At 34.9% G+C, this 26,291-nt stretch overlaps 2 protein-coding genes and 1 long non-coding RNA gene across 3 annotated transcripts; 2 read left to right on the top strand and 1 right to left on the bottom strand.

Moving 5' to 3' along the window:
- The first annotated feature begins 10,755 nt into the window (after positions 1-10,755).
- Positions 10,756-14,473, top strand: LOC103949268 (protein KINESIN LIGHT CHAIN-RELATED 1). Its single transcript, XM_009360370.3, has 3 exons — positions 10,756-11,636; positions 12,502-13,410; positions 13,940-14,473. Exons 1-3 carry the CDS (start codon positions 10,990-10,992, stop codon positions 14,178-14,180), a joined length of 1,797 nt encoding a protein of 598 aa, XP_009358645.1. The 5' UTR covers positions 10,756-10,989; the 3' UTR covers positions 14,181-14,473.
- LOC125479685 lies at positions 14,362-16,071 on the bottom strand. The gene is made up of 2 exons (XR_007260188.1): positions 15,037-16,071; positions 14,362-14,881 (listed from the first exon to the last, which is right to left on the bottom strand). It is a non-coding gene; the product is annotated as an uncharacterized LOC125479685 (long non-coding RNA).
- A 6,102-nt stretch (positions 16,072-22,173) lies between these two features.
- Positions 22,174-26,130, top strand: LOC103949267 (bidirectional sugar transporter SWEET4). The gene is made up of 5 exons (XM_009360369.3): positions 22,174-22,708; positions 22,926-22,962; positions 24,344-24,725; positions 25,134-25,253; positions 25,543-26,130. The coding sequence occupies exons 1-5, from the start codon at positions 22,666-22,668 to the stop codon at positions 25,744-25,746; spliced, it is 786 nt and encodes a 261-aa protein (XP_009358644.1). The 5' UTR covers positions 22,174-22,665; the 3' UTR covers positions 25,747-26,130.
- Positions 26,131-26,291: the final 161 nt, after the last annotated feature.

The following is a 26,291-nucleotide window of genomic DNA, read 5'->3' as shown; positions in this document are numbered from 1 at the left end:
TGTTTTTACTATATAGAGTACGTTCTCCTTTTTATGCCATAAATAAAGAAGGTGAAATATATTTTTGAAGAAAGGCAACAATGGGGTTATTGGTAGTGATAGAAATGACCGGAGACACTGCAGGAATGGAAGAGGGTTGAACTGAGCAAAATGTACCAATGGTCAATGGATTGTATTATTATTAATAATTAATATTATTCTCGAGATTATTGTATTGACCTATATATAGTCTTCGTATCCTCTTGACGAGTCGTATTGCATATTACAAATCATGTCTTCCATTAATGAAATGACTTTATGCAATAATATTACACCAATACTCAAATTTTAAGATGTAAACCTACGTGAAAGTGTATTTGCTAAATTCCTATTACTTGATGTAGTTTTAGTTATTCGATGACATACTCTTTTTCATTCATTCAGTAACATGAGTGGCATGCATGTTTGCTTATACCTAGAATCACTTTTCTAAAAATCTCCGTTTAAGCTCTATCTAGGCGCTAGGCACCTGGTCATCACTCCAATTAATTTTTAGGTGTTTGAAAATTAAGAAAAGGCTCCTAGACCAGCCTAGTTGCCTGCCTAGGCGCCCGCCAAGACCTGCCTAAGTCGCGACTCTCACTTTGATAAAAAATAGATAACTTGTATTTTGCATTTTATTTTTTCAATAAATTGTAAGAGACTTGTTGAATACTTAGATGAACACTCATTATATGCTTGTTTCACATGTTTTTAATATGTTCTAATACTTTATAATCTACATATCGTTCTACTTTGCAATTTATGTATCCCAATACAATTATGTGTTTTTTTAAGTATAAGTAGACATTTATTTATGTTGTATAATAAATTTAATTAAAAGTTAAAAAAGGGTCTATGTCCCCGCCTAGTCCCCGCTTAGATGCCTAGGCGCTAGGTCCTTACCCGCCCCTCGGCTAGCGCATTTTTAGAACCTGGCCTAGAATATAGCTATTGAAGTTACTATGTTTTCTGACTTTTCAATGAGAGATTTTTCAGTGTGATTGGAACACAGGGTGGTATACCACATGTTATTATATAAATGGTGGGATATGTGTGTTAAAAAGTTAATAACTTAAAAAATAAAATTTCTCACTACTTGTATTAAAACACGTGGTGTACCACCCATGTTCTAATCACAATGAAAATTTTCTCCTATTCATGGGTTTACTAACACATACAGAATAAAAAAGTTTGCGGGTCTCGCGTTAGCATCGATCAGTAATACAATACCTGAAGAAAAAGCATGATTTAGTTTGATTAGTATGAAGTAGTTGAAATTAGCATCTTGATATGTTGACGTCCAGATATAATTATAAAGCGCTGAAATGAAAGGTGTTGGCATTAAAGCAAAGAGTAAAACTTAAGCTACAGTGGATGTGGATAATAATTAACCAATTGCAGAAATTGTGTACTAGGATGGCACTGAGAGCCAAGTAATGTGACTAAATTCCTTCTTGGATCGATGAAGCTGTCAAAGTTCACAAGTCAACTCTTGAGAACGTGTTTGTGGGATATAATGATTTGATAACCACAATTGAAATGCATCACGGATCCCTCTCTACAAGCACGATGAAGTAAAAGGATGACATTTCCAACGCGTTTTTCATGGAATGCCATGCTAGAAATAACCTAAGAGTAAAAACGAATATTAACAAAAAGAAAAATTAGTATCTAGTCCCTAATTCTTAATATTCATTGACTGAAATCTTATTAGTTTTTAAATTTTGATCGAAGTTTCTAGCATGTATACTAATGAATTTACATGTCAGTTAAATAATTTTTTTAGAATAAAAATTAAAAATTGATTTAGATTTTTAATACTCACACCTTTATTAAACTCCTAATTAATTTATATTCAAAACATTTCCAAAATTAAAAAAAAAAAAAATTAAAATAGTTTGTAGCCATTAATTTTTTGTAAAAAGATTTTCAAGTTTTTAATCTTAAATGTACCCATTCAGTTAACTTTTCAGGTTTTTAATCTTAAATGTATTCATTCCTAAATATACCAATTTGTTATATGTAAAATGTACCCTTTTTAATATAAAATGTACCCATTTTTTTTTATATAAAATCCATTCAATTTTTTTCTAATCCTTTTAAACTTGTATGCGTACAATCTTTTTTGTTGCTTTGAGAATGCAACCATGACAAGTTTAATTGAAGAAATTTACTAATGCTATTAAGCCTAATATCCTTTTTTTTTTTTTTTTTTTTGTGGTTTCGAAGAATGTACCGATGTTTATATACATACATACATACATATATATATATATATATATATGTACAATATATTAGAAAGTATAATTTATCTTTTAGTATTTTTAATCCCACAAATTATGAGTTATATTTAAAATCTCATTAAGATAAACAACTACAAATTAAAATTTTAATTAAAAAAATAAAATAAGCTACATAGAAATACATTATTACACTAATGTTAGAGACTTCAATATAAAACTGAAAACCAATAAGGTTTTAGTAAAAAAAACATTGATAGTTAAAGACCGCATCTAAAATATGAAAACCAATAAGGTTTTAATAAATAAAAAAAAACATTAATAGTTAGGGATTGCATCCAAAATCTCCCTTAACAAAAGTGGAAACATGAGTTTACCAATTCACCTTTAGAACAAAGAAATAACTTACATGACAAAAGTACATCGTTACTATGGCATCACGTGCTAATGTTATAACGTGATCATGTGTTTTATGCATGAAAAAAAATAAAGGAGAAATTAGGTTCTCATCCTACCTTTTGATATTCCATTGATTAAAATCCTATTCCTTTTCAATTTTTGATCAAGGTCCTTGGGTATTAATAACACCATTAATTATTTCAATAATAAAATTATGACTAAATTTTTTATCATATATTTTTAGTTTTAGTTTGTACCCATTTTTAATTTATAATTCTTTTTTAATTTGTACCCATATATTAATTTCTTTTTGTGCCCATATTTTTTAATGTTTATTTGTATTTGTACACACACACACACACACACACACACACACACACACACATATATATATATATATATTTTTTTTTTTTGGTCTATGTACCAATTGATGTAAAACTTTTTAATCTTAAAATGTACTCATTCTTAAATATACCAATTTGTTATATGTAAAATGTACCATTTTCTTTTATATAAAGTATATTCAATTTTTTTAAATCCATTTTTAAACTTATATGGGTACATTCTTTTTTCTTTGATTTTAAAATGTATCCATGTCAAGTTTAATCGAAAAATTTACTGATGTTATTAAGCCTAATATCTTCTTTTTTTTTTTTTTTTTTTTTTTTGTGATTTTGAAGAATGTACCCATGTTTTGATACAATAATTTTTTTGGTTAATTTTGATGATTGTACCCATGTTTATATATATACACACACAATAATATATTTACATTTTAATATTTTTAATCCCACAAATTATGGTTTTTATTATTATTTAAAATCTAATTTATATAAACAACTAAAATTTCTAATTTCTAATTTTTAATTTAAAAAATATAGTAACGTACATAAAAATAAATTATCACATTGATTTCAGGGACCTCGATAAAAAATTAAAAACCAACAAAATTTCAATCAAAGAATATTCATAACTAATGACTGCATCCAAAGTCTTCCAAAAATAAAACACATAAGGCAGAAAAGGATTTCTAATTCTTTCTGATCAGTTTCCTGGGATGAGCGCATTGGATTGTTAATTCCAGGAAAGCTTTTTGCGTTTGGGAAGTAGGCCATTGTTATGATGTTACCCGACAACCTGAAGGGAATCTTCATCATTTTAACCATTTAAAAGAATTCCTGCAAGGGCCAGCATAATCAAAATAAAACCCTCGTTAAATTAATTGGAAGTGATTAATCTAAAAGCAACAGGAGCCAGCTTAACTCATTAATTAAACTATGAATCCTCATTAAAAATGGTTTTGGGAATTTTTTGTGCCACCCATTTAGGACTCATGCTCATAAGATGTGAATAATTAAGTTGAGCAAGGGGCAATAGGTGTCGGTTCTACAGGTTATTGCAAAAAGAGGGAGAAAAAAAATTAGAGTCAGAAGAAGCAAACAAAAGGGATAAACCCTAATTTCAAAATTGTACTGAGATGGATGTAACGAACAGTGTGATCAGTTAGAACAAAAGCACCAGTACTCCTTATTTGTGCTAAATACTTCAAACACGGAACTCCAATTTATGCTCTATGATCAACAGCAACGTCATCATAAGGTGCAGTTAATCGTCACATCTTTATTATAATATATAATTTGTATACGTGTGCTTTTCTTAGCCAAGTTAATCGTCACATCTTTATTATAATATATAATTTGTATACGTGTGCTTTTTTTTTAGCCAAAAGACACAAATTAATATCAAATAGTGCTCATGAAATAAACTAATTGCCAGAAGGTACACTAGATATATGTATGGAACGAGACCTAACACCTGAAAGTGACCCACAAATTAAAGCTAGAAGCCTAATGAATAGTTTGATATATCAAAAGGGGAAGTAAATTCCAAAAGATGAAGAAAACCCACAAGCATATGTGTTGTATTTGTCCCACACATTCCATCCTAATGCATTGTGTGTCACATAAAAGGAGAAGCAAAGCATTTCATGTTAAGGAACTTGAGTGGAGTTGACTTTGAGGTGGGGGATAAGGTGCATTGTATGTATCTAAACTCATATCTTTTGTGTTTGGTAAGTAATTTTCAAAATTATATCACAAAAGATAAATTTTCTATAAGGTGCTGGAAACACAAGTCACGTGATGTACTCATCACGTGTTATAATTAATAATGGTGGATGACATGGTTAATATGTTTATCAAAAACCAAATTCATGTGTTATAGTGTAAGTTGCATAACAACAACACATGATTATGTGTTCCGAGTACACTGAAAAAATTGAGTTCAAATTTTTTCGTACCCATTTTTTTGTTTGTAGCTTCTCTGTGACATTTCTACTTGAGTGACAAATTTCCTTCTACTAACTCCAACCAACACTGGTAACTTGACAACAATATCAAAAATAAAAATTAAACTTACTATTCAAGAAAATATAAATAAACCCTAGCAGCCACCAGCATCCCAACCCTGATGACAGCCACCAGCATCCCCAACCCCGACGACAGCCACCATGCCCCGCCGCCTGTAACAACCAATATCCCACCTATTTTTTTCCCAGGGCTAAGAGATGTCGACACGTGGAGATGTCATATCGAGAGTTCGTTAAGTTCTCGGGCCTCCGACTCCACCACAAACCATAATACATAATTTGGGATTTGGTTTGCTTGACTTAAGATTTGAAATTTGAGAAGGGAGATCTAGAAGCAGGAATGAAGATCCCATTTGGGTGGTCGTGATTTTTAAGGTCTAAGCACAAGTAATTTGAAATTAATCAACCAAACTGAGACTTTAGGAACTTTTAAGATAATTTTATTTCTGGGATTTTGGTTTGGCTTTTGAACTAGTGATGTTGTAGATAGACTTTCTCGGGTCTTGTTCGGGGAGAGACGTGATGTTACACACACACACACACACAGAGGAGAGGGAGAGGTAAGGTACACGTGAGCGTATTCCAAGGAAGTGAGATGACGCGGTTTATTTGCAAGGAAGAAGGGGGTGGGACTTGCCGCTAGAGGAAGCTGGGCTGGCTGCCGGTGGTGGTGGACTGTGCGTTTAGGCGACGAATGAGCACCCGTTTGAGAATATGTGGTTGCTTTTGGTTGCATCGCTGGTTAGCAGAGGAGGGAGAGTAAACATCAACGATTTTGTTTGATTTAGCGGTAATGGGTTCGATCGATATCTATCTGAATCTTAAACATGGTGCGGCAATTTTGAAAGAGGAAAACGGCCTGTTCGGCGATGTAGATGAGAGGAAGTACGGCGGCGAGGTATGGTGGCTGTCGTCGGGAATGGGAATGCTGGTGGCTGCTAGGGTTCATTTATTTATTTTTAATATTTAATTTATTTTTTATTTTTGGTATTGTCAAGTTAACAGTTGTAGTTGAAGTTAGTAAAAGGACATGTGTGCATGTGATTCAATATCATATACAGTGGATATAGTGTTGAGTTTCTATCCATGCATTATGGGTTGGAAACTTCTTTTTCCCTAAATTATGTGTCACTCAAGTAAATAGACCACAAAGAAACCACATGCAAGGATAGGTGCAGAAGATTTGAACTCGAAAAAATTATTATTCAAGAAGCTTTTGTGTAAGAGTCATTATGACTCTACCTCTTTTTTGGTTCCATTTCCTCCCACTTACAATTATAAAAAGCAAGACTTCTGCACTTCTCCTCCAAGCACTGAACTAGGGAAAGAAAATAAGCTAGGGAAAGAACATACAAACCCTAAGATGCTTCCTCAAGTCAAGATTTGCATCGTACTCCTCTTGCTCTTCAACTTTTCGGTTTCGGGTAAGATTTGCAAATACCATTCATTAGCTTCAAGTTTTCTGAAGCTGAGTTAGAATATAAATCAAACCCTTTTGTTTTAATTAATCTGTAGGCACAGCTGACAGCTTCAAGGATGGAATGGAGCTCACCTACTCAAGTGGTCCTGAGCTTGAGGTAATTAAAACTATATAATCGATATTTGATCATACAAACAAACCGTATGATTTGGGGATTTAGTTTGATCTTGTTCTTAATCATGTTTATAAGGTGGTTAATCCGCAGATGATAAAAGCTGGGAGAAAGCTGCTCATTTCACTCGATGCAATGTTAGATTACCATGAGCCAGGGCCAAATCCAGGTCACGAACCACATAAAGGAGGGAATGCTGGTGGTAGAGGTGGGAATCCCTGAATAACAAGATGATCGCCTCCTTTTATTGGAAGCCGTATGATCTCTTGTGAAAACCCTAGACTGAGTGAGTAAGTGTGTGTGAGAGAGAGAGAGTGATGATGCACGTGTTTCTTATGAGCTAGTGATATGGAGTGAGATTGTTTTATGTATTTGAGTGTGGAACTGTGAATTAACGTGATGAATGTATAAATTATTGGAATAAAATGTTAGAAACTCAGTAATATATATATGCTTGCAAGTACTGAAAGGGGTTATCAAACATGCCCTTATTGTGTGGGAAAAAAGGGAAAAAAAAGGTACAAAACTTCATTAAAACTATTGTTTTGCTCTCTGGAATTCTGCCATTGATAGAAAGTACTGCTGTCATGATTTTTGGCTCCTTTTCAACTTGTCCTTGCATCAGAATTTCTTTCTTTTGAGAAGCCAAGTATAATTCTTTCTTTAAACTTTGTTTGCCATGTGCTGCGGCTTCTTTGTTCAGCTTTCCTGGGTTTGCATATGCAGTCAAAAAATGAAAAAGAAAATGTAAATTTCGTTACTTCTTCACAGTGTATAACTGTATATGGAATTATGTTTGATGTGTATATAAACGGTATTTTCTATTGTACTGAAGAGTATCAGTTCAGCCTTTTTAAATGTTAAATATTTGGTTAAAAACACAAAAACCAATCTAACGGTTAAAAAGTTCTAAATAACTATACTCCAAATCACCATAAAATTTTTGTACATATATAAGCTCGTCAACCGACCATATATTTCAATTGAATTTTAATCTAATTAGCCCTTCTTTTATTGCATTGTGTCAAGTACTCAAATTAGTAGTAAACTGCACACTCTTCATGATAAGCTGTTGAGCCCTATGATTTTGCCTCCAACTACTCCAAATGGAAGACGACGTCTAACCCAATCTGGTGATGATTTGATAGCTGACATTTTCTGCATAGGTTTGGTTGAATTGAGAATTGCAAATCTTGACAGAAGAGGTTCAAGAACTTGGTTTGAAATAGGAGAGAGGACAAAGATGTGAGAGGTTACTTTCTGTGATTTAACATTCCATTAGTAGTACGGAAAAGAAATCCTAGTCTCCCTCTGATACTTGTATCCCGCCGAGTCCAACGGAATTAATTCCAGTTTGTTTCCTTTCCAATTGTTTCCTTTCCAAGCCATCCAACCAACCAAATTGGATGGAAAGGGAAGCAAATTGATATTCCAAACCTTCATTACTCCCCAAACAAACGCGGCCTCAGAAAATAGTAAAGACACATAACTAAAAAAGACTGCAACTTACAAAAATTTATTGTGTTACAAAAATTGTATTTATAAACAAATTAAATATAAAACAAAGAGGATTTTAACTCTATAATTTGTAGAAGATTAATTAGGAAAGCCATCCTAATTCTTTTAGAAAAAAAACATAAGATGCTTCCTCAGGTCAAGATTTTCATTCTCATCTTGCTCTTTAACTTTTCGGTTTCGGGTAAGTAAGAATTTTAAGGTTGCAAGTCTCATTGGTTACAAGTTTTCTGAATCTGATTTAGAAATAAATCGAACCATCTTCTTTTTTATTAATTTGTAGGCAGAGCTGACAGCTTCAAGGACGAAATAGAACTCACCTTCTCAAGTGGTTATGAGGTGCGCAATTAAAACAAAGTTTAATTACATTTTACATCGTCAAGGTTTGAGATGATTTCAAAATAGGTCGTGCGGTTTTAATTTTTTCATATTGCCCCTAAGGTTTGAAAATTGTATCAATTTACATCTTTTGAATATTTAAACATCTAATTATCCATTAAATTGATGAGTTTTTTTAGTCATTTAGTGCAAATGTGGATTACATGTTGACCCAATTACGGGTTTCATGCTCACAAGGTCACCATTTAATAAGATTCAAATAATTCAGTAGACAAAAGATGTAAAATATACAATTTCAGAACCTGAAGGTCAATGTGAAAATATTGAGACCTTGTGGCGTATTTTGAAAATTATTCCAAACACGGAGGGTGTGAAATGTAGCTAGCCCTCAAAACTATATACAAGCAAACTGTACACACCCCTACGAGTGTGCTTGAGAGAGGTCAAAATACTTCACTTATTTTTTAATTTAATTTTTAAATGAGACATGTTATGTTTACATGGTTGTGAGGATGGCTTAGAAAACATCAAATTCATGCTGCATGTAATTACTAAGTTGCCCATAATTTTTTAACTTTTGTTTTTGATTATGGTGAGAGGGTTAGAATTTTAATTTCATGAACTTTTGGTTGATAACAGGTGTTCATCTCTCACCCTCCATGCAGACAAAACTACGTGATTTGACGATTTAGTTTGATTAATTAATTAAAAATGTTCTTAATCATGTTTAGGTGGTTAATCAGATGCTGAAAGGTGGAAGAAAGCTTCTCGTTTCACTCGATGCAATGTTGGATTACACGGAGCTAGGGCCAGATCCAGATCATGAACCACATCCACCTCCTCCTTCTCCTCCTTTTGCAGCCTAATTAGGGTTATGAGCTCTTGTAAAAACCCTAGGCCCTATAGAGAGAGTGATGATGTTCTGACGAGTGAAATAGATTTATGTTTTTCGGTGTAAAACTGTAAAACCCATGATCAAAACGTCTCTTTGGAATAAAATGTTATAAACTTAATATGCTTGCAATTACTGTATATAAAATACATCTGCATTACTGTATATAAAATACATCTGCCATTTTAATGACAGGTTAACGAATATTTGAATCCAATTTGCATAAAATCAAATAAATTGGACCACATACGCATGGGCAGATCTGTTAAGGGATCCGAGAACAACCGGAAGCCGGAATAATATATAGTAGATGTGAGGACTTCCGATGACTACTCAAATTTGGACATGTTGTTGGATACTCTTAATTATGTAGCATAAGAGTCAGATTTTGCATAAAAATCAAATTAATAATTGTTTCATTTTCCATGTTCTCTCAACCAAAAAGTGCAAGGAAATCCATTCGAATTCTGTTGTCTTTCATCTCCCTACAAGCAGTTTTAATTTGTGAGTTTTGAGAGGGCATAAATGCAAATATTACATGTATAATAAGAGCATCATCACACCATGTATTTCACTTGACTTTTAATCTAATTAACCCTTCTTTTTATTGCATTGTTTCAAGTATTTAAAGTAGTAAAGTGCACATCTTCATAATAAGCTATATTGAGCTCTATGATTTTGCCTCCAAGTAGTACCAAATTAAACAGACAACTCTCATTTCTAACATGCATTCCGCGCTATAAATGACAAGTGCAAGATGACTAGCAAATAGAAAAATGATTTTCGCACATATTTTTTACTTTTTACACACCTATTTTTGATTTTGACTCATAATTTTCTTTCAATTTCTTTGACTCAATAGCTAAGAAAAAGAAATTGTGAGCATGATATGAAAAAATGTGCGCATGTATCGTATCCTTGACTAAGATGTGCGCATGTATCGTATCACAAATTGCTATACTCATAACTAACAAAAAAATTCAACAAATACGCAACTAATTATAAATATAAAATTATTATTGACACTTAAATAAAAAAATTATCCAAAATACTAAAAGCGCAATTTCACATTTTTATACATGAGTGTGGATTGAATTTTTTTCTCTTGCACTTGTTTGTGGTTGACAAACAAAAGAAAATGAGTTTACACCAGTAATGCAAGGACACGTGTCTACTACAACGGTAACAATCATTGAACCGGCTTGCCTCCAATAAGAAACAGACAACGGCAAGTCAAAGTCAAATCTCAAATTACCATTTCACCCCGCGGTAAAACAAAACTGAAAGTCTGAAACCAACAGACCAACCACCTCCTTCACGCTTTTGCCAGCACAGTCTGGAGAGACGTCTCATCTACTTCTCTGCAAATATCCAGTCCCCCCCCCCCCCCTCTCTCTCTCTCTCTCTCTCTCCCTCCCCCTCCCTATCTCTCTCCTCACTTTCTCTCTCTAAACCCCTAATCACATCACTCCCAGATTAATTAATCAATCACCCACTCTCTCAGTTTGTTGGGCGTGGTGGCGAGTTCTAATCCGTGATTAACTTAATTACCTCCCACTTAATCAAATCCCAATTCTCTCTGCATTTTTCACAATCGCTTCTTCTTCTTCTTCTTCAGCGAGGATGCCGGGTTTAGTCTCCGTCAAAACCCCGCCCGACTCTTCCCCGATCCGAATCACGGTCCCGGATCCCCAGCCCCACAGATCCGAACCCGCCCCGGTTTCCAAAACCCCTTCTCCCCACACTAAAAAACCACCGTCTCCGTCCCCTTCCCGATCCAAACCCTCGCCCGCCCGATCTAAAAAAACTCAACCCGCTTCCCCGGACCCAATTCTCGCCGATGCCTCCCTCGACAACCCGGATCTCGGCCCGTTTCTGCTCAAGCTGGCTCGCGATACCATCGCCTCGGGGGAAGGCCCGAACAAGGCGTTGGAGTATGCCGTCCGGGCGTCCAAGTCGTTCGAGCGGTGCGCGGTGGATGGCGAGCCGAGCCTAGACCTGGCGATGAGCTTGCACGTGCTGGCGGCGATTTACTGTAGCTTGGGTCGGTTCGAAGAGGCGGTTCCGGTTCTGGACCGGGCGATTCGGGTGCCAGAGATCGGAAGAGGTGCTGATCACGCGCTCGCTGCGTTCTCTGGGCACATGCAGCTCGGGGACACGTATTCAATGCTGGGTCAGGTGGACCGGTCTATTGAATGCTATGAGGAGGGATTGAAGATCCAGATCGAGGCCTTGGGTGACACTGATCCCAGAGTTGGCGAGACTTGCAGGTCTGATTTCTTTGCTCTTTTAAATTACATTGGGATCAGTTTAATTGTGTGACTGTGTGCAGCAATTGATAAGGTGGGAATGTTTTTTATTTGAATTTTGAATAAAACCGCTATCGTTCGCCTAACAAAAATGTTGAATCAGCATCTTTTTTTTATATTTCTTGTAGAAGTAATATTAATGCTTGTTTGTTTGTGATTCTATATTAGCATAGCCAAATTTGGAGAATTTATTAGTGTTTTATGCGAGTAATTTATGCAGCCAGCTGAAAGTTTGGGTCTTTAATTGCAAACACAATCAAATTTGATCAGAGGTGAAGGAAATAAAGATGAATAGGCTTTACTTAAATTGGGTTGTGTTCGAGCAATTTTATCGATCGGTTGACTGTAACTTGAGGTTAGGATGTTGTTAAGTTCGTTGCACGATTGACATTGGTGTTTAGGTTTGTCAAACTCATTTTCCAAATTGATAAATTTTGCATAAATTTGCATGTAATGTGGGGTGTTGGTGCAAGTATGAGCTGAATTTGGCGGGACAGAACATGCCTTCCTTTTCCTAAAAGCTTTAGGTTGAAACATGTGGGATACTTGGCATGAAGGTCGACTTACATGGTATTGGTTGTTCTAGCTATCTACCCTGGTTGACATGGAAAATGCTTAACTCGCTTTTTGTGAAATCAGATACCATTTAAAGAATGCAATGATATCAACCTCGTATTTACTACATACAGTTGTGTGTTCTGTCTGCTTCCGGGGATGCAGGATGTGTCTTATATCTTTCTCTTTTTTGATAATGGACTAATTTTAATTATAGTTTGAAAGAAAGTTAGAGTTACCTTATTTAAGTGAACTGGTGTTGGATATGCAGATATTTAGCTGAGGCACATGTCCAAGCAATGCAGTTTGATAGAGCAGAAGAATTGTGCAAGAAAACTCTTGAAATTCACCGTGCTCATAGTGAACCAGCATCTCTTGAAGAGTCAGCTGACCGCCGGCTGATGGCTCTCATATGCGAGGCAAAGGGAGATTATGAATCAGCACTTGAGCACCTTGTCCTCGCCAGCATGGCAATGATTGCAAATGGGCTAGACAATGAGGTTGCTGCTATTGATGTCAGCATAGGCAACATTTATATGTCTCTTTGTCGTTTTGATGAGGCCGTCTTCTCCTATCAGAAAGCACTCACTGTTTTAAAGGCATCAAGGGGCGACAACCACCCTTCTGTTGCCTCTGTCTTTGTACGCCTTGCTGACCTATATCATAGGACTGGAAAGCTCCGGGAGTCCAAATCATACTGTGAGAATGCCCTTAGGATATATGTGAAACCAGTGCCTGGAACAACGGCAGAAGAGGTTTCTGGCGGGTTGACAGAAATTTCAGCCATTTATGAGTCAATGGATGAGCCCGGGGAGGCACTTAAGTTATTGCAGAAGGCGATGAAGTTGTTAGAGGATAAACCAGGACAGCAAAGCACAATTGCTGGAATAGAAGCGCGGATGGGAGTGATGTTTTGCATGCTTGGGAGATATGAAGAAGCAAGGAGCTCTTTTGAAAGTGCTGTAACAAAACTTAGAGCTAGTGGAGAGAAGAAGTCTCCCTTCTTTGGGGTTGTGTTGAATCAGATGGGTTTGGCTTGTGTTCAATTGTTCAAGATAGACGAGGCTGCTGAGTTGTTTGAAGAAGCGAGGCGGATATTAGAACAAGAGTGTGGTCCTTGTCATCAGGATACTCTTGGAGTATATAGCAATCTCGCAGCAACCTATGATGCTATGGGGAGGTAATATATTGAGTCTCTTCTTACATTTTTTTTTCTCAATATAGTACCATGTTTCTCATTTGCTTCAACTTTTTATCCATAAAATCATTGTTTTCTATATGGCTTGCCCCTTTGCGGCCCATCTCTTAATAATTCGACCCTTGTAGCCAGCAAACTTGAATGTCCACTAAAATTGGAAATAGTTTGCAGAGGCTCCCTACATGTCCTACAAGGACATATTCCATAGTCCAGACTCTAGTTCTATCTTGTTGACTCACCTTGAACGAGCTTTTTATTTCTTTAACTGCCCGGCGTCCGCAGTCAATGCCTGTTTTCCAGGTTTACATCATTTGCATGAGTCTGGCAACATATTTTTATTCCTCTTTTGCTTTTATATATTAATCAAAGTTCGCTATGTGTGTTTACGGAGAATGCTCTACTGATAATTGTAGCCGGTTCTGGTACACTGTCTAGTACTTGAAGCAAGAACTTGATTATTATGACTCAAATATCAAGTCTTCAACGAATTGTATTCTGGATTATATTTCAGAGTTGAAGATGCAATTGAAATTCTGGAGTATGTCCTTAAATTGCGAGAAGAAAAGCTTGGAATTGCAAATCCGGATTTTGAAGATGAGAAGAGAAGGCTATCCGAGCTTCTGAAAGAAGCCGGTAGGACCCGAGACAGAAAAGCAAAGTCACTGGAAAACCTCATCGACCCAAACTCGACCACGAAGAAGACAAAGAAAGAGGGGACAAAGAGGTGGGGTGGCTTGAGTTTCAAACTATGAAGGAAAAAACAGCGAAAGATTTACCCACAAAGAAGAAAAACATGTCCACTTTCACTGCATTTCTTTCTGCTCTGCTGCACTTGCACATTCTGTAACATAGAAAAGCATGTATAGGTTTGAAGTTCTAATTTGGTGAGGTTTTCTGTTTCTCGAGTTTTCGAATTTCTTGTTCTTATTATTATTTTTTCCCTTGATAATGTTTTATTGATTTGCTGCATTGTGAGCTTGAAGCTGGTTACTGAGAAGAAAAATATGCATTTGAGTGAATAAAATTCACATGTATGTTTTGCCCCTTTCTCTGTCTTTGATTTCCTTGCATTTTTCTACCATCTCACTACTCTCTGCGAATTTTTGTACCCCAAAAGAGACCTGTCGATTGATTCACTGTCAATACTTTATACAACCAGATCCAATTACAAAGAAGCACAAAACTAAGGTGCACCACGCTGCCCAAACAAAAGTTCAGGCCCAAAGCTCAAAACAAACAAACAGAAAAACCGAGAAAACGGCTACCAACGCTGCCGCAACAGTACCCCACGACCAGCACGAAACACCACCACCAAAGAGCGCCGGAAACCCAACCAAACAGCGCCGTAGAGATGGAAAGAGAGAAGACCCCGCATCCAGCAAAGAGCATCTCGCTGATCGCAGCCACCAAGTAAGAGAAACGAAAGAAGCTAGTGGGAGTACCACAAGCAACACTGCCAATAAAAGCAGATGAGAAAGGTGGTTAGGCATATGAATGATTAACTACCAACTTGAATAATTAAAGTATAAAATGATAAATCCTAATTAGCTTTTCGTGTGCAAAAATTTAACACACATTCTTGCTCTCTCCCCCACTAATTTGTAATACCTTAATTGAGGGAGGACATCACTTAATTATCGTTGTTGCCCATGATTTTGCCAGGAAACTCCAACTCATATTGTCTCTCAATTTGCTTAAGAATCTGGTCTCTATTATTTTTAATGAACCATATTCTCTCTTTATAATTGACAAGAAATAAAATACGCTTGCAATATTAGTTTTCTAGGAAATGGCCGACCCATCCAATGGCAATGGTGGATAGACTCGAAAAATCTCCCAATCCGATCCGATTTTGCCCACCCATCAGTTGTTTAAGGCAAGTTGGCCCAGGGCTGCAAGCTTTTTCGGCTTTTCACCTTCATTTCAAACCCATTTTACACAAATTTACCTGCTTCAGTTAAATTTCTTCATTTCAACTTCCTTCTTCAATCCCTTCGGTGTCACCGTTACTAAAACCCACCCACCTACAAGAAAACTTAAGCAAAAGTACCACACCAATTTTTTATACCTCGTTCACCCAAAGAAAATTTCCTAAGCAGTCTCTATGTGAAGCACAGTTCTTTGAGGAACCAAGGGTTGGTATGGGAGCGTAATAGGTTCATGGCGCACCAACTAAAGCAAAGATTTTGCTTTAATGTGACAAAAGGAGAATAGTTAAAAGACACATTAAGGAATGCAAGGTTCTCATTAATTAGTAAAACAGATTTGGTACACAAATTTGGTGATAACCTTGACGAGCCTAGCATTACTGAATAAGAATTAGCTATCAATACTTTGACAGATGAGCCTAGAGCATTTGGTAAACAGATTCGGTGAAGTTTGACATACGAGCTTAGAATTATTGCGCAAGTATTATATAAATCAACATAGTTACTGGAAATAGGTGAGATATGTAAAGAGAAATATGCTTTCCTAATTAAAAAATTAAAAAGATAATGAGCTAGGAACAAAAAAATAGTGATTAGGAGATCAGAAGGTACGTAGTTCTCTCATGCACTACATATATAAGGCAGTGGAAGCATCCAAACATATAGAAGAATGGTATATATAAATATGGGGTATTGAAATTTGCCAATTTCTTTCTCCCTTTTTATAGGTTTTGTAATAATTTTCAGCCCTACATTGTGTGTTCTTGTAGTCGTATCAAATCCCTAACCTTGTTCACGCATGTCATGTTAGAAGAATCCAGGGATGTTATGCAGTTATAGTCCTTATCAGAATTCGATTCATCAGACAGATAGATATGTGCATCATTAATTCCCGAGAGGAAAGGAACAGGTTTACTCCCCAACTAGGCTTGCCTAATATGCAACCCCGGAAATATCTGCCCCTCCATTGATTTGAACACTGCCTGTTTCTTGATAGAGACCCGATTCTCCTGCCACTAGTTGGTGTCTCAATGGTGTTGTGGCTGAATTAACCATTGGTCTCCATCATGAGCAGGTTTAATTTGGATGTGTATTGCCATAATGCAAATTAAACGTCTCTATCAGAGCAAAAAGATTGAGAAAAACTTAGGGAGGAGATTCCCATGCTACGTGACAGTGCTTTAAGTCGGTAAGGCTAGGAAGGCTGATTTCACTGATCATTCCTTCTGCTACGTGACAAAGTGAGGGATATGTTTATATTAGATATTATATCTTTTTGTTGCAAAATAAAAGACAATTAGTGATAAACTACAGTTATCCACTCCTAAATAGATTATTGTTCTCAATGTAAATTCTAATGGCTTGTTTGAAAATATTTCTCTAAAAAACACATACTCTTGTAAGCGTTATAATAATAATAATTATCTTCATCATCGAAGTTCTTCTTAAAAAGCACTTTGTCAAACATCACTTTTAATTATTTAAAATTTCTCTGACCTATTCTAATTTATAATCTTTAACTATCAATAGTATATAACAACAAAGCTAAGCTAGTAGCAAAAGATGAACAAATGATCTTGTTTCTTCAAAATTGGCTTAGTTGTTAGGGACTTTAGGACTTAATAACTAGTGAGTCATATCCATCACATTTCTTTTCCATCAGTTTTGGTTTTGGCCAAAGTACGCAGTCCCAGCTTAAGCCAGTGGTTTTTGGGTTTAACAAGTAATTTCTGGTTTTCAACTAGTTAACCAAAGTATGTAGTCCCAGCTTAGGCCAATGGTTTTTAGGTTTAACAATTAATTTCTGGCTTTCAACTACTTAACTTAGTAGTTGGATCAGGAAACCCCTTTTTGACTTTCAGCACACCTTCTGTCTATATGTCGGCACCTTGAGATATCTTTAGACCCTGCTCTTTCTCGTTTTTTTAAAAAATTGGTATTAACATTTCAAAAATTTCGTTTTACATTTCAAATTTTTCATATTAGAAAATAAAAATACATTTATAAAGAATGTAAAATGAGATTTTTAAAATACTAATAACAATTTTCTAAAGAAAACGAGAAAGAGCCGGGTCTAAAGATATCTCAAGGTGCCGACATACAGACGTAATGTGTGCCGAAAGTCAAAAAGGGTTTTCATGAACCGAAAATCTACTTCCATATAATATCAAAACATGCATTAATCGACACCAAAATATTAGCATGATAAGGGAGAGCAGAACTACATATTAGTGCATTTTCCATGTTTTTACACGTGGGCATCTCTTTTTGAATGATTTGAGATGAAGAGAATCGTATAAATGTTGAGAAATATTCATGCAAATCGGTCCTAAACATAGGCCACTAGGCTCGTGTTTTAAAAATTAAGCAAACCAATCGTTAATTTTCAGAAAAAACAAATAAAATGCATTAATTGATTAAAAAAAAAAAAAGGTAACACAATCCATTTATTTTGATTAATAATTAAGTGTAATGGTAGGGATTCAATTTTTTAGACTATATTTCGGAGAAAATTTTCAGTGTAACAGTAACAAAACTCAGAACACTAAGTATCATAATACGATTGGTTGAATTTTTTTTTTTCAAGTTTCTAACCAATTTTGTATTGCAATTGGTGTACTGAACTGTGTTTCCGACACACTGAAAAATCTCTCCTGATTTTATAAACCATATGACATGGTTATTGATGATTGAATAATTACTTAAGTTTTTATTAACGTACTTATTTTCTATTAATAACACATCATATAATTTACAAATTTAATCTAAAAAGTTAATAACTCCCGTAATATTATTACTCAATAGTTTCAAACTTCAGATAGAACACTGTTTTTGGACGGCTTTAAAAGTAAGTAGACAATGTGACCTAATTAGTCTACTCGCTCACTTTAACTGAAATATTGATGCCTCTGTATCCCATATTAGTTCATTTTGGCATGATTGTCCGTTCCATAATAAAAACCTAAACAGGGTTTAAAAGAGAACTGGTACAACTATTTAATTAATCAGATTTACTTACCACAGTTATCATGGTAATAGAGAATGGAAGCTTACACACATTTGAGAAGAGATAGAAAAAAGAAGTAAAATATACAACCTCGTTAATTTGAGAAGATAAAGAAAAAAGAAGTAAAATATACAACCTCGTTATGTGCAAATTAGTTTCCTAATAGAGATTTCACCTATCTCAACATATTTGTAATGGTGGGAGAAAGAAGTACTTCTCCCATCATATATACATGTTTTTATCCTAATCAATACAATACGATCTATCGCAACGTGTTTATACGCGCAAGTTTCACATATAACTCAATTTTTATCAGAGAGGTATGGTCAACAACGATGACATAATTGGATGTATATACATATATGATAGAAATGCTTTTACGTCCATTTTTCTTTGTTCTTTTACTCTCTTTCTTTGTCTAGATTGTGATTAAAGTCCCGCTGCTTCAGCCTTCAGTATTGCTGTTATTAACTTGCTAGAACTGATCAAGGGACATGCATTATTTATGCATACAAATTTAGTGCTTGTGTTTATGGGTTGAACTTGATGATAATTAATACTTAATTAAAATGTCGAACTCAGATTAAATGCATGACCAACTCACCTTTCGAACTGAGACAGTGTGACTCACCAGTCACCACCCCTTGTACCTTCTACGTCGACTAATCATATTAATTTCTTCCATTTTGGTTTTAGCATATGAAATAGACATGTTTGGAGATAAGGTGAAAAGCCATCCAGTTACTGAAAGAAACAAAGAACATATGACCCACTGCCTGCTCACAATTATTCATAGACTAAAAGAAAAGACTGGAGTATCTGATCTAAGATATGTAACATCAAAATTGCACCAATTAAACTTGCTAGTTATATAATTATGTTTGCATAGTACAATAGATATGTATTTGTTAAAATATTAATTTGAGTGTGAATCCCACATCAGGGAATTAAGGGACATTGCATATGCTTATAAGATGTTGACCTACTTCATACACATTGTCAATTAGTTTTATGATAGAATTTCAGCTTCTTTCGTAGTATCAAACCATTAGTTGAAATTCTTAGAGGTATTTCAAAATACAACTCTTAAATATTGATGTCAAAAATTTATTGATCACTTTAATATCAAATTATATATTCACACTCATGTCCACATTTCAATTTTTCTTTCCAAACCAAAATTGATGCATTAACTAATTTATAATCGTTGAGGTTATAATAATCGTTAACATTCTAGACCTTGTTAATTGGCTTTCATCATGTATAGCCTACTTTGTCCTTCTAATAACATCCCTCTCTTTGAGGCTTATGCCGTTTTTCATATTATGTTTTTTTTTTTACTTTCCTACAAATGTCACCTAGTTGAAAAGAATCTTTACCGTTCTTTCCTCTCTTAATCTTTGTGTTCTTTCAAATGCTATTATAATTTTCTCTTCTTACATGCTAAATGAAAGAATCGAATTGTTCACCTGATCTAACTATTGTGAGTATAAGCTTGCAAAGTTTATAAGTTGTTGTATCTTGAAAGGTAGGGCGTCATAACTTGTTATACCGTGACGTTGTCTCCAAGGGGCGGAATTTACTCTTAAGGATAGTGACTTACATGCCTCAACCTAAAATCATGTTCTCTTCAAGCATCGTTAATGTTGGAGATCGATATATTCGCTACAAAAGATAAGTATTTCATTACATTAGTTTTATCCATTGTAATATTTCAATGTGAAATATTGTTTACTAATATTTATCTTATGTGATTTGTTTGTAGGGAGAAGTAACATTCTCTCACCAAATATTTCCAACACATGTAACCAATGTGTTGAGTCCATTGTCAATATAAGGATTTAGACTACTCGCTAGTTTGGTATTGATGTACTTTAAAAAAAAAAATTGATTATGTTGTGCTATGAGAAAAAACAACTGTAAAATAAAGTTGTTGAGTGTTTAATAATTTTTAATTTTTAATTTTTACAGAAGTGCTTTTAATAAAAAAAAGTAGTGTCTGAGTGTTTGGTAAACTTTTATATAAATTGCTTTGAATATGTTAAATGACTAAAAAGGATATGGTATTTAATGTGATATAATAATTGTCAAGGACAATAATGTGGGGAAAATGTTGTAATTTTATGAATCATGTGGGGTTATACTTGCTATTTGAAAATTTCATTAAAAGAGTATTGACAACAGTTAAAAAATAATAAATTTTTTTGTTTTACCAAACACATTTAACGTTCTAAATTTTTTTAATAAGGTTTATTTTTATTTTTTTATTAATACCACAATCTCAAACCATGTTGACAATGAAACCTCAAATTTTTTTTTCAATATATGACTATAGAAATATGAAGGCTAAATTGTAGCAAATGTTCCAAATCTATACTACGAGTTTATTTTTCTTCCTTTAACTCTACTAAGAGTTTCTCCTATCGTCGAATTATGTCTTTTGTTACATTAGCAGTCATGTTCATTAACTCCGTCAACTTTTCCATTAAGTTAAGGGATAAAATAGGAATTTCATCCAAAAAATAAGAAAATAAAGTTTTTAAAGAGAAAAACTTGGTTCCTCAAGGATTGAGGAGGAATTCCTTATTAAAATATCTCAGGACCTATTCACTGAACTTCGTGCTTATAATCGTAACTTCTAAAGGATTGCCTAATTGATATTAGTTTTAATTGATTTTTTGCAGAGATGATCTTTACATAGTAGTTTATAATATGAACAAATCTAATAATAAGTATGAAATTCTATGTATAGACCACGAAATATTGTAAGAATGAACTCCTCCTTAACCTTAAGGATGATCTTCTTTTTTTTAAGTAAATTGAATTTTTTTTTGTATGAAAAGACCACTATACCCTTACATTTGATGGAAAATAAGACAAATTTGACGAAAGGACCACAAGGAATTATAAGATGAAAAGATTGAATCCCAATAGTCTCAGTACATTGAGCTTTAGTGGTGGAGCGAGAATTCTTTGTGAGAGAGGGTCTTTCATATATGTATTGAGAAAAAATTTCAAACTCATTACATGAGTAATTGAAGTAATCTCACAAAACTGAAAGACCCTTTAAATTTAAAAAAGAGAATAAAAAGAAGTGTATACTACAAGTAAGTGGGAGGTAGAAAGTAGGGTACGTAATCACTAAAAAATTTTGAAATTATAGGAAGAAAATACAAAGAAATCTGGTTTTAATCGTTTGACAGAAAAAGTAAGGCAAGGAGAAGGGCTACAAATAATAGTTGATTAGGTTGCTTTAGAAATAACATTAAAGTCGATTTTAAAAATCCATCCTTGATTTTCACTAAACCACAAAGACAAAACAAACAAAACTGTTAGAAAAATATAAGATATGACGTCATTCGACTCAATTTCTTCACAAAGACAATTCATCTTCTTCCTCATATCTCACAATTCTACAATTGCAAACTTAAGGACAATTCACGGAACCACTCTGGTCCCTTAGTGGCTCTGCCATGTGAGCCTAGTCAAGAATTTATTATGATCCTAGGTAACAAAGCCAAACTCAAATTTACTTCTAATTGAGAATGCATAGATGAATGCATCTTATCCGAATCTATCCGCATGAAAAAGTACGATTCCTCAGACTTAAACAGTAAGTTAACGAGCACTAAAATGAAAGAAATTAGATGATTTTCTGTGAACCCAAATAGAAGAAATGCATCATTGAAAAAATAATTGATTTGGCTAGGCAAGAGTTGAATTAAGTGGAAAGTGGGCAGCAATTCTCGATGTGGCTATAAATCTATCCAAAAAAAAAAAAAACATAGGGAAAAATAGATGATCTCACTTTCTTTAAGTCCTGTAACGTCTGTTAGCTGGTAGAGCGAGTCTTTTAACGTTCTTAGGGTTTTGAGAATCTTGAGGGTAGGTAGTGCCAAAAGGCTTTCTCTCTCATCCAGTCATCCTTTGGATGAATGACATTATTCTCCCGATCCATCATTTCATTTGAACTCTTTTACATGTGTTGCTCTATAAGTTGCACCGCCCAGTGCATGCCATGCAATGCGAGTGATCTAACGACTAATGCTCTCTCTCTCTCTCTCTCCCCCTCTCTCTCTCTCTCTCTCTCCGTTAATTTGCAAGTTACAGGACTCCAACCCACCAAAACCATACAAGACAACCCTCACCGACTTTGCTCCTCCTCATTTCCTTATTACTATTAATATCTCATTCTTTTAGTTTCTTTTCCTTAATTATCTCTGCAATTTCTTCTTCTTTTTCTTCTTCTTCTTCTTCTTCTTCTTCTTCAGCTAGCTTGGTTAATTAGCACGACTCACAACCATGGTTTCTGCAGATGCTATGCGAACTGTCGTCGGTATCATCGGTGAGCTAGAACTTATATAATTTGGGTTGTATTACACATCATTGTTATTTAATGCTTTAATTAGCATATTTGAACTTAAAGTGAGATTTATACTTTCTGGTTCTTGTTAGAATGAAGCAATTAATATTTAAACTTGTTTTCTTTCAGTTTCATGTGTATAGATTGCTTTATTTTTTGAGACTCAAACTTGTTGTGAACGCTTTTTGCTTATTTTCAGGAAACGTCATCTCATTCATTTTGTTCCTCTCACCAGTGTAAGCATGGTTTTTTCCCCATTTCTTGAATTCTTCAATTCACAATGATTATGATATGCATTTCTGAAAAAAAGAAAAGAAAAAAAGACTATATATAAACAATTTTACAGGCATCAAAATTTGTTTAATTGTACAAAAATTGTCGGTAAAAAAATGCATGACATATGAAATTATCTTATGTTTTTCTCAAGGCAGAAAGTAACCATTTAATACAGATACTAATTTACAGTATTTAGTGGATTGTCGATATTTAGTTGATAAATTATTAATATTGTGACGATAAGTAATACTAAGCATATACCACCAGTAAATTGATACACAACACCAAACAATAACTGCCTTTTAAGAAACATGGTATGACACCATTATCTTATTAGAAAGAAGAAGTACCGAGTATTAATCAAAAATACCTAAATCTCTCATTTGCTATAAGAAATTAGGAAGGGAATTTACTCATAATTATCCAACTTAAAAAGGAGGCTGCAGATTCGCTGTCCCCTTTTACGTGTCTTCTTTGTCTCTCGTTTACTAATATTTTGACACATATCTTCGAACTTAATTAAGAGATAACACCGTTACGTTTTTATTTGACATATAAAAATTAAAAAAAAAAATCAAACACAGGAGGATCCTTCAGCAGATTTTTGAGTTCCTTCAGATCAAAATCCATAGATCAACAGCCACAGATCAAAATCCCTAACCAAAACCCCCAGATCAAAATCCATAACCAAAACCCATGCGACACAACGAAGACGACGATAGGCCGAGTTACTGAGAGAGAAAACGAAGCTCCGCTTGGATGTCATCTGCGAAACTCATATTTTTCTTCTCAAACCCTGATAGGCCGAGTTAATGAGAGTGAAAACGAAGAAGGCGACAAATCGAATTCGGTTGAAGCGGAAACGGAAAGAAAGAGGAAGGGAAATGCGATTGATTTTTGATGGGGGAGAAGGTGTTTGATAATATGACTGAGAGAGACTTGGTCTTGGAATTCTATGATCTGGTGTTACTCTCAAAAGGGTCTTTACCATGAGTCATTGAAGATTTATAATGGGTCTTGATGGGTTTACGATTGTTGGGTTGCTTTCGCCTTGTGCTCAATTGGGCGCATTGAATATTAAATAAAAAATAAATAAATAACTTAACAGAGTTACTTCTTAGTTAAGTTGGAGAACATGTGTCGAAATATTAGTAAACGAGACACAAAGAAGACATGTAAAATGGGACAGCAGATCTGCGGCCCTTAAAGGAGGGTGTTGCCCTAATTAATTTGAACCTCTACCTAATACTTCTTTTCATATTTTTCCCTGTTTGAAGGTGGCAACTTTTTGTTTTGGCACACAAGGAGTTAATAATATCCATATTTCCATTTACCTTGCAGGCAAACTTTTGTTCGAATTTGGAAAAAAGGGTCAGTGGAGCAATACTCACCAGTCCCATACCTTGCAACCCTATTTAACTGCATGGCATGGGCCCTGTACGGATTGCCTGTGGTGCACCCCAACAGTCTTCTGGTGGTGACCATCAATGGCTCTGCAATTTTCATTGAGCTTTCCTACGTCATCCTCTTCCTCATCTTCTCATCTGACAAGAAGCAGAGGCTCAAAGTGCTTCTCGTGCTGCTTTTGGAGCTCGGTTTCATGGCTCTTCTGGCATTTCTTGTTATCAAATTGGCTCACACACACAACAAGAGGTCACTGATTGTCGGCCTAGTTTGCATTCTAGGTAACATCATGATGTATGCTTCACCTCTATCTGTCATGGTAAGTTGGTAACTACCCTCCTCATCGTATTTATTTTTCTTTTCATTTAAGGTCGTGATTATTGGTCGGTATATATCCGTACTAATTTACAGCAGCTGGTATGTTATTGTCGATATTTATAGTTGAAATTTCAATAAATTAATCAACTGGATATACCGGTTGACAATATTCTAAAGTATTGTAAACTAGTATCTAATACCAAACATATTTTACTTTTAGTTTCTCGTTTTATTATATGGGCCAGTAAGCTAATTTACGGTGCTTGTATATTGTCGATATCTGGTTGATTATCAATACACTAATATATTGACAATGCTCTACATAATGTAAATTAGTATATGCTACCAAATGATTGTTTTCCCCTCAATTTTATCATATGCTAATCTATGGTGTTTTGGTGCATGACAGAAATTGGTGATTACAACAAAAAGTGTGGAATACATGCCGTTTTTCCTCTCACTCTTTTCCTTTTTCAATAGCGTTGCCTGGTTCACATACGCTCTCATCCGCTTTGACATCTTCTTGACTGTAAGGATCTCAAACTCAAAACTTTACTTATAATAATCCTCCATCTAAGTTAATTAATCATGTTGCTTGAACATTAAACTGAACGCATGAATAATTAATAAACACATTTAGTGTCGACAGATGTAGGTTAGCCAATTAATCATGACAATGTTCTCACTTTCTTATCGTTTGAATCCCTCTTACCGTAATTAGAATATCTTTTTGGTAAACCGAAAAAAAAGGAACGTAGTTCTCATATGCACATGATTGTTTATCAAATTAAAATGGCATGCGGTGTGCTCACTTTCAGATTCCGAATGGGTTGGGTTTACTTTTTGGGTCAGCTCAACTGCTTCTCTATGCCACATACTACAAGAACACTAAAAGACTGATGGCAGAAAAAAAAGCCAGACAATTGAGTTTGACAGAGGTGGTTTCCGGCAGAGATGAACCCAAAAAGATAGGCCGCATTCATCACAGCGGCCGTGCTCCCTCTCAGAACAACGGGGCATGATCAACTGCACCGTTGAAGTCTCTGCCGTTCGATAAGTCGGACGAGCAGGGACCCCGTCAAAGATCTACAAGTTTTTTTTTGAACAAACGAAGGAGCTACAAGTTTTAGCTCGTCTACGATGTTACAAAATGTCGTACAAATAGTTTTATTTCATAACGCATGCATTAAGAGTCTCGCATGTGACTCTGTGGCATGATTGAACATTATACTTATGCCATACGAAGTAGTGGATCTCATAATTCAAGGCACAAGCCTTGTATGGAAAGCAATTTGTTTTGCGACTGTATTTGTATGTATACTTTATTATACAGGCAATATTTGCGATGGGGGAATCGAACACTTGATCTCGCGTGCAGGGATAAATACATTGTACCACTTGGGCTACGAGACCGTTGTATTTTGTGGCCGTATTTTCGAGTAGCTAGCGCTGTAAGCTCTTGACAATGATACTTCAGAAAGCTGCAAATTTGAGACTAAAGGAGCTAATACCAGAATATATATATATATATATATGTATGTATGTATGTATGTATGTATGTATGTAT

This window comes from the organism of the source record quoted next, unplaced genomic scaffold, assembly GCF_019419815.1.
Source record: "Pyrus x bretschneideri cultivar Hongxiangsu unplaced genomic scaffold, Pyrus_bretschneideri_v1 Contig3, whole genome shotgun sequence".
Taxonomy (NCBI): domain Eukaryota; kingdom Viridiplantae; phylum Streptophyta; class Magnoliopsida; order Rosales; family Rosaceae; genus Pyrus; species Pyrus x bretschneideri.
This window is presented reverse-complemented; position numbering and strand designations above follow the sequence as displayed.

Excerpts from the sequence above, each read along its gene's own strand:
- LOC103949267 (XM_009360369.3), top strand. The coding sequence starts at position 22,666 with ATGGTTTCTGCAGATGCTATGCGAACTGTCGTCGGTATCATCG. Across the intron at positions 22,963-24,343 it reads ATTTTGTTCCTCTCACCAGT|GCAAACTTTTGTTCGAATTT; the intron begins GTAAGCATGGTT and ends TTTACCTTGCAG. Across the intron at positions 24,726-25,133 it reads CTTCACCTCTATCTGTCATG|AAATTGGTGATTACAACAAA; the intron begins GTAAGTTGGTAA and ends GGTGCATGACAG.
- LOC103949268 (XM_009360370.3), top strand. The coding sequence starts at position 10,990 with ATGCCGGGTTTAGTCTCCGTCAAAACCCCGCCCGACTCTTCCCCGATC. Across the intron at positions 11,637-12,501 it reads AGAGTTGGCGAGACTTGCAG|ATATTTAGCTGAGGCACATG; the intron begins GTCTGATTTCTT and ends TTGGATATGCAG. Across the intron at positions 13,411-13,939 it reads ACCTATGATGCTATGGGGAG|AGTTGAAGATGCAATTGAAA; the intron begins GTAATATATTGA and ends ATTATATTTCAG.